This window comes from Haematobia irritans, chromosome 3 (genome assembly GCF_050003625.1).
Source record: "Haematobia irritans isolate KBUSLIRL chromosome 3, ASM5000362v1, whole genome shotgun sequence".
Taxonomy (NCBI): domain Eukaryota; kingdom Metazoa; phylum Arthropoda; class Insecta; order Diptera; family Muscidae; genus Haematobia; species Haematobia irritans.
The window spans coordinates 230,200,926-230,216,049 of record NC_134399.1 but is presented as its reverse complement, the minus strand read 5'-3'; the positions used below and the strand labels follow the sequence as shown (position 1 = coordinate 230,216,049).

General features: G+C 34.3%; 2 protein-coding genes across 3 annotated transcripts in view; one reads left to right on the top strand and one right to left on the bottom strand.

The window, feature by feature from the left end:
- The window catches only part of up (Troponin T, skeletal muscle), a 452,387-nt gene that overhangs the window by 115,393 nt on the left and 321,870 nt on the right, over positions 1–15,124 (bottom strand). The gene's annotated exons all lie outside the window — the stretch shown is intronic.
- LOC142230465 (uncharacterized) lies at positions 1,051–2,614 on the top strand. Its single transcript, XM_075301102.1, has 3 exons — positions 1,051–1,556; positions 1,622–1,791; positions 2,285–2,614. The coding sequence occupies exons 1-3, from the start codon at positions 1,093–1,095 to the stop codon at positions 2,347–2,349; spliced, it is 699 nt and encodes a 232-aa protein (XP_075157217.1). The 5' UTR covers positions 1,051–1,092; the 3' UTR covers positions 2,350–2,614.

Below are 15,124 nucleotides of genomic sequence, written 5' to 3'. Positions count from 1 at the left end.
TTTTTAACTACCAGTTAAGAAATTTTTTAAGGAAATTTCCATCGTATTTTGTAGGCCATGAACTAAACGATTGCTACTTAGAATTTGTAAAATTTCCTTTCGAGTAGTTAATTTTCGTTGAAGATACGAAAAATGAACTAAAATTCTGGAAAATTCTTGTAATAAATTATTGTAAAAATCTTCTTAAATTTACGAGACACTTTTTTTCTGTGCGATTAAATTTCAGGCTCACTTAGACTATTCAGTCCATTGTGATATAGGTTAGGTTATGTGGCAGCCCGATGTATCAGTCTCACATAGACTATTCAGTCCATTGTGATACCACAGTGGTGAACTTCTCTCTTACAATACTACGGTTTAAAACCGTACCACTTAATAATAAAAATAATCTCAAAGTATTTTAGAATCAAAAGTGAAAAATCTTCCACAGTGTGGTGACCCATATTTTGGCAAAAGTTCTTTATCCTTTTTTGCGAAACGAACTGCTGCAGCTCATGCTGATTATGTTGTTCATCTCTGCCTTTCTTCTTATTATTATTGCTGTTGTTTTTCTTATTTTTTTGTTTTTATCATTGTTTATCAAGTATTATTACTGTGATTCCTTTGTTATGGATTTCTAAGGAAGGGCTTCCAAATAAAAATATTTTCTTGCAATTTCAATGAAACAATATCAATTTATATTGGAGCAGTTGGATGCCAAAAGCAGCATATGTTCGAGGCAAACACTTCGCTGGTCTTCGCCATCACCAAGTGCACAATGTTTGGGTGGTGGGTTGTGTGAACTCGTTGGCCATTAAACGATACTTAAACTTTTATGGAGCAATCCCAGCTCGCGCGACAATAACATTCAATCAGAGGAAGATTTGAAATCATTATCAATCGCCAGAGTTAAGGAGGCGATATCGCCATGTCACCGTATCATCTGCAATGCGAATATAAAATAATCATCATAAAAAAAAACTATCGTAAAACGGACTAATCCGAATTCCCATTTGGGGGATTTGGTAGGAATTTATTTCAGCAGTATATATAAACCATAAGACCGGACTGGATGGGAACCAGTAAGATAAGAAGCTTGAACAAACAAAAAAAATGTCACCGTGCTATAGAGTACTTGGAGTTTTCGTCCTTTTGGTGGCTATCATTGGAAGTACACCAACCGAAAATCATGAACGTATAAGGAGACAAATGTCCATATCGTCACCTATCCTCTATGATCAAATGCCGGCCAAGAATCAACAACAACAACAACAGGGGCTACCGATTATAGGAGCATTAATACCTGCTGGTCTTCTGGGAGGAGTATTCAATGGTCTACAATCATTACTTCCCTTGGGTAACTTGGGCAATTTGGGGAACCTTGGAGGACTGGGAAATCTAGGAGGCTTTCTTCCAGGTTTAGGATTATCACAAACACAAACAACACAATGTCCTTTGGGTCAAATTTCCAAATGTCAGTGTGATAGTTTACTTCCTTTGAGTGGAAAAATGGTAGATAATTTGGATGTTTTAGCACAAAAACTTTCCCAGACCATAAAAGGGGAAAAGGAAGTCACGTAAGTGTAATACACTTTCATAAGTTTTAAGAAATGTTCACTTATTGTATTCACGTTCGTTTCAGTGCTCGTTTGAGTAATGGACTTTTACTGTATCAAAGAATGGGCAAAGAGCAAACAACACCTGGAAGTCAAGAAATAAAGGCAACCCAGGGTTATTATTCGCTTCCAATTAATAGCAATAAATACTTGACTATCTACTACACATTTACAGACAGCGATTACACAGTTAAAGGTATGTTTTGAGATCCCCTATCCAAGTCCATACTTTCCAAATTTAATTTCTCGATATGAATTATTTATTCTCTGCGTCTACCGATAAAACAATAATATTTTGTTCTACAAAATGAATCTTATACCATATTCTCATTGAAGCATTTTTATGTATACATTTGAACCTTGCACACGGATCTGTATATTCTACAAATTAAAAATTAATAGGATCAATTAATTTCGTGATTGAAGACAAAAAGGATTTTTTTTATAATGAGACTATTTATCTTCCTTTACAACAAAAGAATTTGCTATAACGTTTGCATAATTATGAGAAACTAAATTCACTTGTATATCCTGGTAATATTTTTAACGAATTTTGTGGTATAAAACAAGTCCATTCACATATGAAGTTGACCTTTCCGAATGATATAACTTTTTTTGCTTATATTAAGTCACTACACACTTATTTCTTTAATTCAATTATTTGTTTTCTTATTTTTCCATCCAATTAGCTGATGTTACAAACGTACCACCTAAAAACGAGTTGGATGAAACGCCAGTAGTTCTGGTTGTCTAAAACGCCCAGCTCTTTACCGGAACGGAGCTCCAAAAACTGCTGCGATATAAGAACTGAATAAGAACTCCTTAACTACGATCTTGAGAAACCTGCCTCTTACACATATATACTGACTTTTTATTTAAATAGAATATGGAATTGTCGTGAATATAATTCCATATTCTATTTAAATAACATTTCGTAGTCATAAAATGTATACAATGTAGAATTACAGTTACCCTAAGAGAACTACATAGAAGGAATAAAATGACAAATATGAAAAATAGCAATGATGAACACACGCAAAGAAAAATAGCAATAATGAATACACGTTTTCCAAACGGTACACGCATGGAAAACTTTTATCTCAAAAAAAAATTGTTACAAAATATTATTTCCTATTTTATTTTATTTCTCTATTTCTATTTCTAATTACATTATTTTCGTTTCCAAAACAAACAAAAAACATTTTGGTGTTCGGTCGAAGCAGGGATTGAACCCACGACCTTTTATATGCAAGGCGAGCATACTAAATATTGCTCCACGGTGGCCAGCAAAAGTATGTTTCTGCTCACTAAAGTTTATTTACATCGGCTCGTGGGCGCAGAAAACTATGCTTTATAAATATAGCTGCTCGACAGTATACGTTGCTTGTGCGCTGATGGCTATAGCGATAAATGTCTGTTGATAACAATAACAGCTATGTAGCTCAGCGGATAGTGTGTAGGCTTACATGTATGGTCCGCGGTTGGATTCTCCGTACAGACGAAAGGTACAATTATTAAATTGCATAATTTCTTCTATTTTGTTTGTACTGTAGAGAAAGGTACTAAGAACTAAAAAAACTCGCGGAGTGCGAAAGATGTGAGGGATGATGCAAGTAACCAGAAAAGAAAAAATGAAATTATTTTTACATCCTGCAAAAGAATCAACGTTTGTCATAGAAAGTGTATACTTTCTTCCAAACGAACTTCCTTATTGCGAAAAGTAAATGGGAAACGTTATTTGTTTGTCTAAAAAAGAATTATGATCTTGAGTGTACTCAGACAAACTATAATGAATTATTAATTCCTATTATTATGATGATTAAATGGATTATATCGAATGGTATCAAGATGGATCAATGCCCATATAACATTCACTACAGGCAAACGAAATTTTAGAGCAACGAACATCGTTCGGTTTTTTTTTTGCGATGAAGCTCCGTCAACGACCAGTGTTTATCGAAGGTATGATGAATTCAACCGGGGTCGTAGTTCACTCCAAGACGAATTTCGTGAAGAACGTTCAAATTCAGTTGTTGTTGCGGAAACCATATCATGCAGTGCCAACTAATATTGCAAAACCTTCATATGACCTCTCGTGAGATTGGGACAACCTTAGGCATTAGTGGGAGCAGCATACGTTCAATATAGCATGAATATTTACCTTCAAAAATTTTGTTCACGTTGGATCCCACCATCTGTCGATGTCATAGAAACATTTTGAGTGGTACACAACCATTTGTTTGCTAGTTGCCTTGCAAGAACTCAGGAAAATCAACCGCCGAAGACGGATCACTCTTCATCACGACTATGCCAGCTCTCACACATCGGCTCAAACAATTCCAGTTTCGAGCCCTCAAAACGTCGATTTGATGGATTATCCGCCATATAGTCCTGACTTGGCATAATATATAATAATTCCAAGCTAACTTACAAATAATGGTGTTGGATATAATTACTTATATGGAGTGGATCAGATGTTTCCAATGAATTTCAAGACTACCAAGTTCGTAAATCGGATAAAGGGATTAGGTTTAGTGCCACTCCAATTAGACATTATTTCTACATAAACTATGGAATTAATTACATTTAATGCAAATCCAATAAAATAGAATCGGAAAATTAAAATTGAAAGTTTTATTCAATACGCTGTAGGGAATTAAATTTTAAAATTTTAACTTAATTAGACATTCTCAAATCGTTCCATTTTACTGTAAACTTTACCGACGAAGTTCATTAAGCCTATTCTGCAGTTAAGCTAACAAGGATAACATGAAGAGAACTTTTAGTAATTTGTTTGCTGTTTTTGTTATTAGAATCACTAGAAAATGTTGCCATTCATGTGTACGAGCACAAATATTATTCTCTATTCTATGAACACTAATGCATGTAGTTTTCATTTGCTAACATTGAATGGGATCGTATTAATTGAGAAGTAAAAAATGGTCAACGGAAACCTTACTCATGACATATACCCAGATCAAGGTAATCGAGATGAACGATACATACACTGTTAGAAAAATATGTTTTTCATATGTTCCGATATAAACAAAATGTGTTTCGGGCACAATTTTAAAACACAATATATTTAAGTGCAAACATGTAATGTTCCTAAACTAACACTAAATGTTTGGGACATATATGTTAATATGTTAGAATATATTATGTTTGCGGCATGAATGTTTCATAAAAATAATATGTGTAAATTTCGACTAAACATACATATGTTGTGATATTTTATTCAAAGCGACAGAGAGAGAGTATAGAGAAAGAAATAGAGATGGAAACCGGGAGAGTTGACGAAAGATATCAACATAACACAGCGAAAGAATCAAAAGAGAACAATTTCTCTGAAACCGCTTGTATGTTGTTTCGGAAAACTGTTTTATGATAAGGCCAAAAATTTGATATGCTTAAGTCTAAATATTATTTAATTTGAATAAAGAGAATAGACATTCGGGACCAAGAGAATAGATATTTGAAAACCAACAGCATATGTTTTCGCCTTGACAGCAGCATTTTATGTATGTGTGGACATGTGTTTTGTTTATCATTTTGGCATTATGGGCACAATTTTTTTCTTGGTTCGTTAAAAGAAATCAGGGGTCTTCATAAAAATAACGAAAGGGCACTATACTCTTTTTAGAGTTGGGACAGTAAAATGAAATAAGGAGAAAATAGTGAAAAATAACACAATAAAATGTATAAAAACAAAGTTTAGTTCCTCTTTATTAATAAGTAGTCTACGAGGAGTTGACGGACACCTTCAAATATAAAAGCGGGCATTAAGTTCGAGTTTTGCAGCTAAAACAATTAAAAAATATATTTTCTTTAAAATGAATTATTAAAGAAATATAAAAGGCTTTTTAGAGCGATGGTGTTAAATGCTAGTAAAAAACTGTTCACGCCTAAATAAATTTATGTTTATATTATAAAATTATTTATATATTTTTATACTCGACTCCACGTTCTTCTTTTGTTAGAGTTTTTGAATTCCTTCTAAATTTTAAAGTTTTGTACCAAAAACAGTTTTTTGTTACAAAATTGTTATTTTTGCAATAAAAAAATAATATTTTATCCAAAACTCAGTCAATTTCGTTTATATCAAGCACTGTTACTGACTATAAATCTTTAATAACCCACAGTTCGAAGTTTCATTATAAAAATTTAATATAGTATAAATATAAATGTGTAAATTAAAAAAAGTGATCGGTCGGAGCAGGGATTGTACCCACGACCCTTTGCATGCAAGGTAGACATGCTAACCACTGCTGCACGTGGCAAACAAATGAATGTTTCTGTTAAACAATGTTATGTTTGCATGGGGTCGTGGGCGCTGCAAAATATGCTATATAAATGTAACTTATAACGATAATTATCTGCTGGTGACCATAACAGCTACGTAGCCCAGTGGATAGTGTGTTGGCTTACAAACTGTATGGTGCTCGGTTCGATTCTCCATGCAGGCGAAAGGTAAAATTTAAAAAATTTATAAAAGCGAATAATTTCTTCAATATTATTTGTATTACAGAAAAAGGTGCCAAGAACTAAAATATTTCGTGGAAGTGAAAATTACTAGTATGTTAGGGAATGAGCACATTCGTCTTTGGGAAGCAAAGCATATAATATGTTTGGGCTCAAAATGCTTCCATAAAACAAACATATTAATGTTTCGGCAGTATCCAATAATATATGTGCTTCCTGCAAAATATGTTTGGAACATATGTTAGAGAAGCGATTTTTTTGAGGGTGTACATATATTATCTCTTTATTCGGAATATTTTAATTTCGATATTAATAGCAATCGTTGTTCAACCAATAAAAGTATATAAAATGAAGATTAAAAAGATTAGACTTAAAAAATGACATATTCACGTGCATATATCTTCCGGATGAAGCAATCACGGTTGCCACAATTGGTAGAATTTTACCAAAAATTTTTGATTTTTTACTGTTTGGTATATTGATAGAATTCTTGATGTTTTGGTAGATTTTGCAAAATATCCCTCTTAACAAATTCGCTATAGGAATAGTATGTTGACAAAATTTTCTATAGATATACAATTTTGACAAAATTTTCTATAGAAATAAAATGTTGACAACATTTTCTATAGGAATACAATTTTAAAAAAATTTTCTCTAGTAGTTTTTTTTTTTTTTTTTGTTTGGTAGAATTTTCTCCAAATTGTGGTAGATTATTTTTGGCTCGAGTGAAACCATGGAAGCAATACCATAAAAGTTACGAATGCCTAGGTTACACTATAAAAATATGAATAAATAAATCATGTTTTAAATAAAATATAATTCATGAATTAAAATTTCCCCTTAATTCTTACGGATTCGTAAGAATATCATAATAACATCTCACAGCATTTGTATATGCGACCTATTCTAAGGTTCAACTTCATACGACTGCATGTTTGCGTAGTGAAAGTGCACAGCATTCAAACAAATATAAGCATCTGAGTTGATTCCCATTCGTTTATTTAGATCCTGTGCAACATCTGCACGTGTAACACCAATACCATGGGCTCACAGACACATACAAATAGAATATGTGTGACGGGGTCTTCATTCATACTTGCATTCGTTGGAGATAGAGGACCTTGCCGCATGTCCTTGCAATTGCAAAAACACAGTCATTTCTTTTACCAACGACGTAATCCGTTAGCAACGACCCTACTCGCTCTGGCATTTTATCTATTCATAAGCCGGGAATGTAGTTCATACTTTGCCATGCTCCTATTCATATACAGTGGAAGTAATTGTGATAAGTTTGCTATGAACAAATTGCAAAAAAAGTAGAAATGTAAAAGAATACATGCTTGCTTTCAAAATTGAAAGTAATTAATGAATACGTATCGACAAAAGCTCATGAAAAGCGTAGACGATGCATGTATGATTATATTCGAATTAATTACTAGGATGTTTACAATTGACATTTATTTCTAAATGTAAAGATAAATCAGCTATTGGGACTATAGAAATTTTGCTATAGAAAGTTTGATTTTTGGAGGTAAGGGTTGGTTAAATTGTAAGGGCCGATGTTGAATGTGAACCACACCTAAACGCAACGTTTTTTTTCCGAATTTTATTTGACATTTCTCTATTTCAGACTTACTCAATTTGAACCATGGAGAGATACACAATCCAACAACGTGTTAAATAGTTCCAAGAAATGGCAACAGTGGATGATCAATTTTCTAAGAAAATCATCTTCAGTGATGAGGCACATTTTCACCTCAGTGGATTCGTCAATAAACAGAATTGCCGCATTTGGGCAAATGAGAATCCAAGAGTGATTGTCGAAAAACCAATGCACCCACAAAGAGTGACTGTTTGGTGCGGTTTATGGGCTGGCGGCATCATCAGGGCGCATTTTTTCCAAAATTAGGCCGGTCAGGCAGTTACTGTGAATGGTGTTCGCTATCGTGAGATGATAACGAACTTCTTATGGCCCGAATTGGAAGATATAGATGTGGACGATATGTGGTTTCAGCAAGACGGTCCCACTTGCCACACAGCTAACGAAACAATGGCTCTTTTGCGCAACAAATTCAATGGCCGTGTTATCTCACGTAATGGCGATGTCAATTGGCCGCCAAGATCATGTGATTTGACACCGTTGGACTTTTTTCGTTGGGGTTATTTGAAAGAAAAGGTGTACGTCGATAAGCCAGCAACAATTCAAGAGCTAAATGATGAGATAATTCGGCACATTAACGGCATAGAACGGCCTCAGCGTCATCGAAAACTTGGACCATCGGATGAAGGTCTGCCACCGAGGTCGCGGCGCCCATTTGGCCGATATTTTGTTCCATACATAATTGAGTAATACCAATATATCATAATAAAATAAAATTACAATAATTTCCTAAATAGTTTGTGTTTTATTCAAAATCAACATCGCCCCTTGAAATTTTAATCACCCTTTACAACGTCAAACAAATCAATAATCATTTCATAGATTAAGCTTAGAAAAAGGTATTATTAATTTTTAATTGAAATTGCTTCAATCACGTAAATGATAATATCAATATACGTAAGTTCGGTCGGGCCAAAACTTAAATATTCACCACCATGAATCAAATGTAATAGTTTTCTCTGAAAGCGCCTCGTCGTAGTGGGTTACTTGAAAATATATAGAATTTCAAGGGAATTTTAAGGGGCATACTACCTCAATATGATCGGTTCAAATGAGACTTTAAAATGTCTACATATGGAGACTACATCAGATTCTGGATGTAGCCTACACTGAAAGAAGAGTTTTCTTTTCTGGGGAACGAAGTTTTAGACAAGCAAAGTTTTCTTTTGACGCTCAATAATTTTCTTTAAGGCAAATAAAACGAATTAGAGGCCACCGTTGAATCGTTGATTAAATTTGAGTTTTTTTGTCTAAAAGAAAATACTTTATAAGAAAGGGGAATTTCGTTTGTCTATAATTTAATTCCTGAGGAAAGTATTTTTCTTCGTGGGTATAGGAATGAGTTTTAGGGGAATCTTAAACATATCATGTAATCGTGCAAGAAAATGATGATGATGAGGGGTTATGTCTTGATTTGAAATCTAATTTCTGTAGATTTTTACCCCCGTTGTTCGAATGAGTACGAGACGTAAAATCTGGAAATTGTGCAAGCAAAGAAAAAAACGTACACGTTGTAAAACGTTTTTCTTTTGTTAGTGTTTTTTGAATTTTAAACTTTTATCACCAGAAAAATTCGTTTGCTACAAAATTTTTCAATAAAAAAAATATTTTTAAACCAAAAACACAGTCCATTTCGTTTATATCAAGCACTGTTCTTTTCTGACTTTAAGTCTTTAATAAGACACATTAAATTTTAATATAGTAGTATGTAATGTTGAACACAAAAAAACTTTTTGGTGTTTGGATTTTATAAAACTATGCAAATGGATACCTCAACTGTATTAAATTTTTACGTTTTTTTTTTCAAAAAAAAACTTAAAAAATACAAAATGCCATAACACAGAAAGAACAGCATGAATTACACCCAATCCATGTTTTAAATGCTCATTTTATTATTTTTTTCACAACCAGCTTTTTGAAAAACAAAAACCGATTAATTGGACAATTTACTATCCCCTCAAGATCGGTCTACACGCAAAAAAATAATTCTTTCCTCCCAAACGAAATTTTAGACAAACAAAGTTCGTTTCTCATTTGCTTTTCGCTGTAAGGAAGTTTATTTGGAAGAAAAGTATATACTTTTGTGATAAACGTTTATTCCTTTCCAGGACGTAAAAACAATTTCAGAGACTTACTCAAAAAAAACAATATTTTCTGTCTAATTGAATTTTCCCTCACACCTTTTCTGTAATACAAACAATGTAGAAGAAATTATTTGATTTTATAAATTTTTAAAATTTTACCTTTCGCCTGGCAATTTGTAAGCCAACACTCTATCCACTGAGCTATGTAGCTGTTATTTTCATCAATAACATAGACAATTAAAGGGTGATACGGTCAAAATTTGGTCAATATAAACTTGACGTATTTCTTTCAATTTTGCATTTAAAAAACCTGAACATCCCTCATTTTGAAGGTGTGTGTGTGTGTAGAATGTTGCTCCTGTTTTGATTTTGGAATTCACTCTTCAGTTGTCAAAATGCCGTCCAAGCAATAAGAGCAGCGCATCAAAATTTTGCTCGCGCATCGCGAAAATCCGAGCTACTCGCACGCGAAGCTGGCAAAATCGCTAAAAGTTGCCAAATCAACCGTTACAAATGTAATTAAAGTGTTTGGGGAACGTTTGTCGACAGCCAGGAAGTCTGGATCGGGGGGAAATCGAAAACCGGAAGCCGCTGAGACGACAAAGAGAGTTGCCGGTAGTTTCAAGCGAAACACTAACCTTTCTCTCCGAGATGCCGCAAATAAGCTGGGTGTATCGTCTACAACCGTGCATCGAGCCAAAAAACCAACCGGACTATCGACTTACAAGAAGGTAGCGACTCCAAATCGCGATGATAAACAAAATACGATGACCAAAGCGCGATCCCGGAGGCTGTACACGACGATGCTGACGAAGTTTGACTGCGTGGTAATGGACGACGAAACCTACGTCAAAGCCGACTACAAGCAGCTTCCGGGACAGGAGTTTTATACGGCAAAAGGAAGGGGAAAGGTAGCAGATATTTTCAAGCACATAAAACTGTCAAAGTTCGCAAAGAAATATCTGGTTTGGCAAGCCATCTGTACCTGTGGCTTGAAAAGCAGCATTTTCATAGCTTCCGGGACTGACAACCAAGAAATTTACGTGAAAGAGTGTTTGAATAAACGTTCGCTGGAACACGGTTGTTCCGTACTGTTTTGGCCGGATTTGGCATCTTGCCATTACGGTAAAAAGACCATGGAGTGGTACGACGCCAACAACGTGCAGGTGGTTCCCAAGGACAAGAACCCTCCCAACACGCCAGAGCTCCGCCCAATTGAGAAATACTGGGCTATTGTCAAGCGGAACCTAAAGAAGACCAAAAAAACTGCTAAGGTCGAGCAGCATTTCAAGGTAAACTGGCTTTCTGCGGCGAAGAAGGTGGACAAGGTGGCTGTACAAAATCTGATGGCAGGTGTCAAGCGTGAGGCCCGGCAATCCGGAATTGGAAAAGCGAAAGCCTAACTGAATATTTTTCCTGAATTTTATACTAATTGAACTTGAAAAAGAAATTTAGTTTGATTTTTTAAATAAACGATTTCACCGATTTACACGCGTTTTCCCTTGACCAAATTTTGACCGTATCACCCTTTATCCATATAAGTTATAAATATAACTAGTTATAAGTTATAAATATAACTATAAGTTATAAATATAAATAGCATAGCTTGCGGCGCCCACGAGCCGATTAAACAAACTTTATTTAACAGAAACATACATTTAGTTGGGCACCGTATAGCAGTGGTTGCTACGTCCGCCTTGCATGCTAAGGGTCGTGGGTTCGATCCCTGATTCGACCGAACACCAAAAAGTTTTGTTTTTTGTTTTTTTTTTTTGACATTCCGAAAAGATATTCAACTTTACATACTACTATATTAAATGTTTACTATGAACCGTAAAATGTGTCTTATTAAAGACTTAAAGTCAGAAAAGAACAGTGCTTGATATAAACGAAATGGACTGTGGTGTTGGTTCAAAAATAATTTTTTTATTGAAAAAATAAAAATTTTTTAAAATTTAATTTTTTTGGTGAAAAAATGTAAACTTTTCGAAGTAATTCCAAAAACTCTAACAAAAGAAAAACGTTTTCGGTGTACGTTTTCCTAACGTTTTTTTTTCCTTTGCGTGTATATGGATGCTTCACTAAAAAATGGACCGATAAGAACTATATTCGACAGAGGACTTTGTAGGCAGCCCGATATTTCAGGCTCACTTAGACTATTCAGTCTATTGTGATACCACAGTGGCAAACTTCTAGAATCCGCAGATGTCAAATTGGTGGGTATACCAAAACATAGACCGATACACACCACACTTATTTCTGATACTTCTAAATGTTCAATTTAAAGCAAATCGGATACAAAATACAGCTTCTGGAAGACCAATTATTCAAATCGAGAGATGTTTTACATCGCAAAACTGCCTCAAAGCATAAAAATAGTAATCACTCATTTTACCATTTTTTGAAAAATCCATCGACGCTCCCGCTGCCACACACGCAAAGAAAAAAAACGTTTGGAAAACATGTACCGAAAACGTTTTTCTTTTGTTAGAGTATTTTTAATTGCTTCGAAAATTTTAAACTTTTATCACCAAACAAATTCGTTTGTTACAAAGTTTTTATTTTTTCAATAAAAAAAGTTAGTTTTGAAACAACAACAGAGTCCATTTCGTTTATATCAAACACTGTTCTTTTCTGACTTTTGGTCTTTAATAAAACACATTTTACAGTTCAAAATTTAATATAGTACAATGTAATGTTGAACATTTTTTCGGAATCTTCCGAACATATGTGGAATGTATGTAAAAAAAAAAAAAAAAAAAAAAAAAAAAACTTTGGTCGAAGCAGGGATCGAACCCACGACCCTTGGCATGCAAGTCGGACGTAGCAACCACTGCACCACGGTGACAAACTAAATGTTTGTTTCTGTTAAATAAACTTTGTTTATTCGGTTCGTGGGCGCCGCAAGCTATGCTATATAAATATAACTTATATGCATAATTATCTATTGATGACCATAACAGGTACATAGCTCAGTGGTTAGTGTGTTGGCTTACAAAGTGCATGGTCCGCGGTTCGATTCTCCGTCCAGGCGAAAGGTAAAAAAATTTTAAAAATTTATAAATTCGCATAATATCTTCTACATTGTTGGTATTACAGGAAAAGGTGTTAAGAACTAAAAATACTCGTGGATGTGAGAAATATGTGAAAAAAATTCAATTAGCAAGAAATTTTTTTTAGTTTGTCTTTATGAAATTGTTGTTACATCCTGGAAAAGAATAAATGTTTATAACAAAAAGTATATACTTTTCTTCCAAATACACTTCCTTACAGCGAAAAGCAAATAAGAAACGAACTTTGTTTGTCTAAAATTTCGTTTGGGAGGAAAGAATTATTTTTTTGCGTGCATACGGTAATAATAAAGTTTCTTCCATCTGGCTGAACTATAGCAACATTTACTTGATCGCCGAGAACCTTTCCAACCGTAACTTTCTTCATCTTTCTTTAGGAAATTGTGAATATAACATTTCTCTCTCTCTCCTTCTTTGTTCCCTGTCCAACGTTCATCTTATGAACGAGTCAAATAATTTTGGCCATAACAAGACCGCCTTGGCTTATCTTGGCTAAAGTCTTTCATAGCCATCACCACTGTGGGCTATAGCCAATGTTAAACTAACCGACTGACGAGTAACTCTGTGGATTTTGTGGAGAACAACAACGTACGCCCACAAAACCTCAGCTTCCTTCAAACATCAAACGCACACTCGCACACCAATGCAATGTCATGCACACAGCTGCACAACGGCTCTTCATTGTGTTGTTCAGTAAGGGTAAAAACCGAAAAGGCACAATGAACTTTCCTTTATTTGCGGCAGTTTTGCGAGACAACAAAGCAACACCAACAACAGGAGCATCTCTCTTTTCGTAATCTCAACTTTACGAAATGTATGTGCAGTAATCTTAGACTGAAACAGCTCCGGCACATTGAATTAGTATCGAAAATGCACAATGACACGATTAACACATGTAAAGAGTGTATATATAGTACTTTATAAGGATACTTGCCAGGATAGTCTCAACTTGTCAGGATATAAAAAATTAATTCTTTTCAAATTAATTCTTTTTGGCATTTTATGAAAATCTGCACCCTCAAAAAATCGCTTCTGTAACATATACCCCAAACACATTTTGCTTCAAGCATATATATTTTCAGGATGGGTCCAAACAAAATATTATTTGTATTATTCAAACATATTATATTTCACTTTAGGACATACACTGGTAGAAAAAAATTTTAATGAAATTTTCTTTGTGTGGATATATTTTTAAGGCGCCAATTGGTTACTTACATTATTTTACTTGCAGCATACTCTCTAGGTATCTCTTTCTAAACACATATATGTTTATAGACTATTTCCATATTAATATATGTTTGCATCTAAGCATATTATAGTTATAAACATTTTATATCCCAAACATAATATGTTCTAACATATTAACATATATGTCCCAAACATTATGAACATTATATGCTTGCACTTGAAAATATTGTGTTAAAAAATTTGAGTTACAAACATATAATTTTCACAACCAAACATATGAAAAACAGTCTTTTTCGACCGTGTATGTAAATGAATTTCGATTCTCGCAGCTACCGAAGTTCTTTTAGACCAGTCCAGATCAAGAATGTAACCCAGAATAATAAATTTGTTATTACTCTAAAATATCGAAAAGAACCATTAGTTCTAAAATAAAAATGTAGACAGAAAAAAGTAGATTGTTGTAATTTCAACATTTAAATATTGAAGTTTGCTGTAAACCCAGCATCCCAGTTATTCGACTATTTAATTTTTATACCCACCACCATAGGATGGGGGGTATATTAACTTTGTCATTCCGTTTGTAACACATCGAAATATTGCTCTAAGACCCCATAAAGTATATATATTCTGGGTCGCGGTGAAATTCTGAGTCGATCTGAGCATGTCCGTCCGTCCGTCTATTGAAATCACGCTAACTTCCGAACGAAACAAGCTATCGACTTGAAACTTGACACAAGTAGTTGTTATTGATGTAGGTCGGATGATATTGCAAATGGGCCATATCGGTCCACTTTTACGTATAGCCCCCATATAAACGGACCCACAAATTTGGCTTGCGATTGCTCTAAGAGAAGCAAATTTCATCCGATGCGGCTGAAATTTGGTACATGGTGTTAGTATATGGTCTCTAACAACCGTGCAAAAATTGGTCCATATCGGTCCACTTTTACGTATAGCCCCCATATAAACGGACCCCCAAATTTGACTTGCGATTGCTCTAAGAGAAGCAAATTTCATCCGATTCGGCTGAAATTTGGTACA

Bases quoted from the DNA above. Each gene is read 5' to 3' on its own strand.
- LOC142230465 (XM_075301102.1), top strand. From the start codon at position 1,093: ATGTCACCGTGCTATAGAGTACTTGGAGTTTTCGTCCTTTTGGTGGCT. The intron at 1,557-1,621 runs GTAAGTGTAATA...CGTTCGTTTCAG, and splicing joins AAAGGGGAAAAGGAAGTCAC to TGCTCGTTTGAGTAATGGAC. The intron at 1,792-2,284 runs GTATGTTTTGAG...CCATCCAATTAG, and splicing joins CAGCGATTACACAGTTAAAG to CTGATGTTACAAACGTACCA.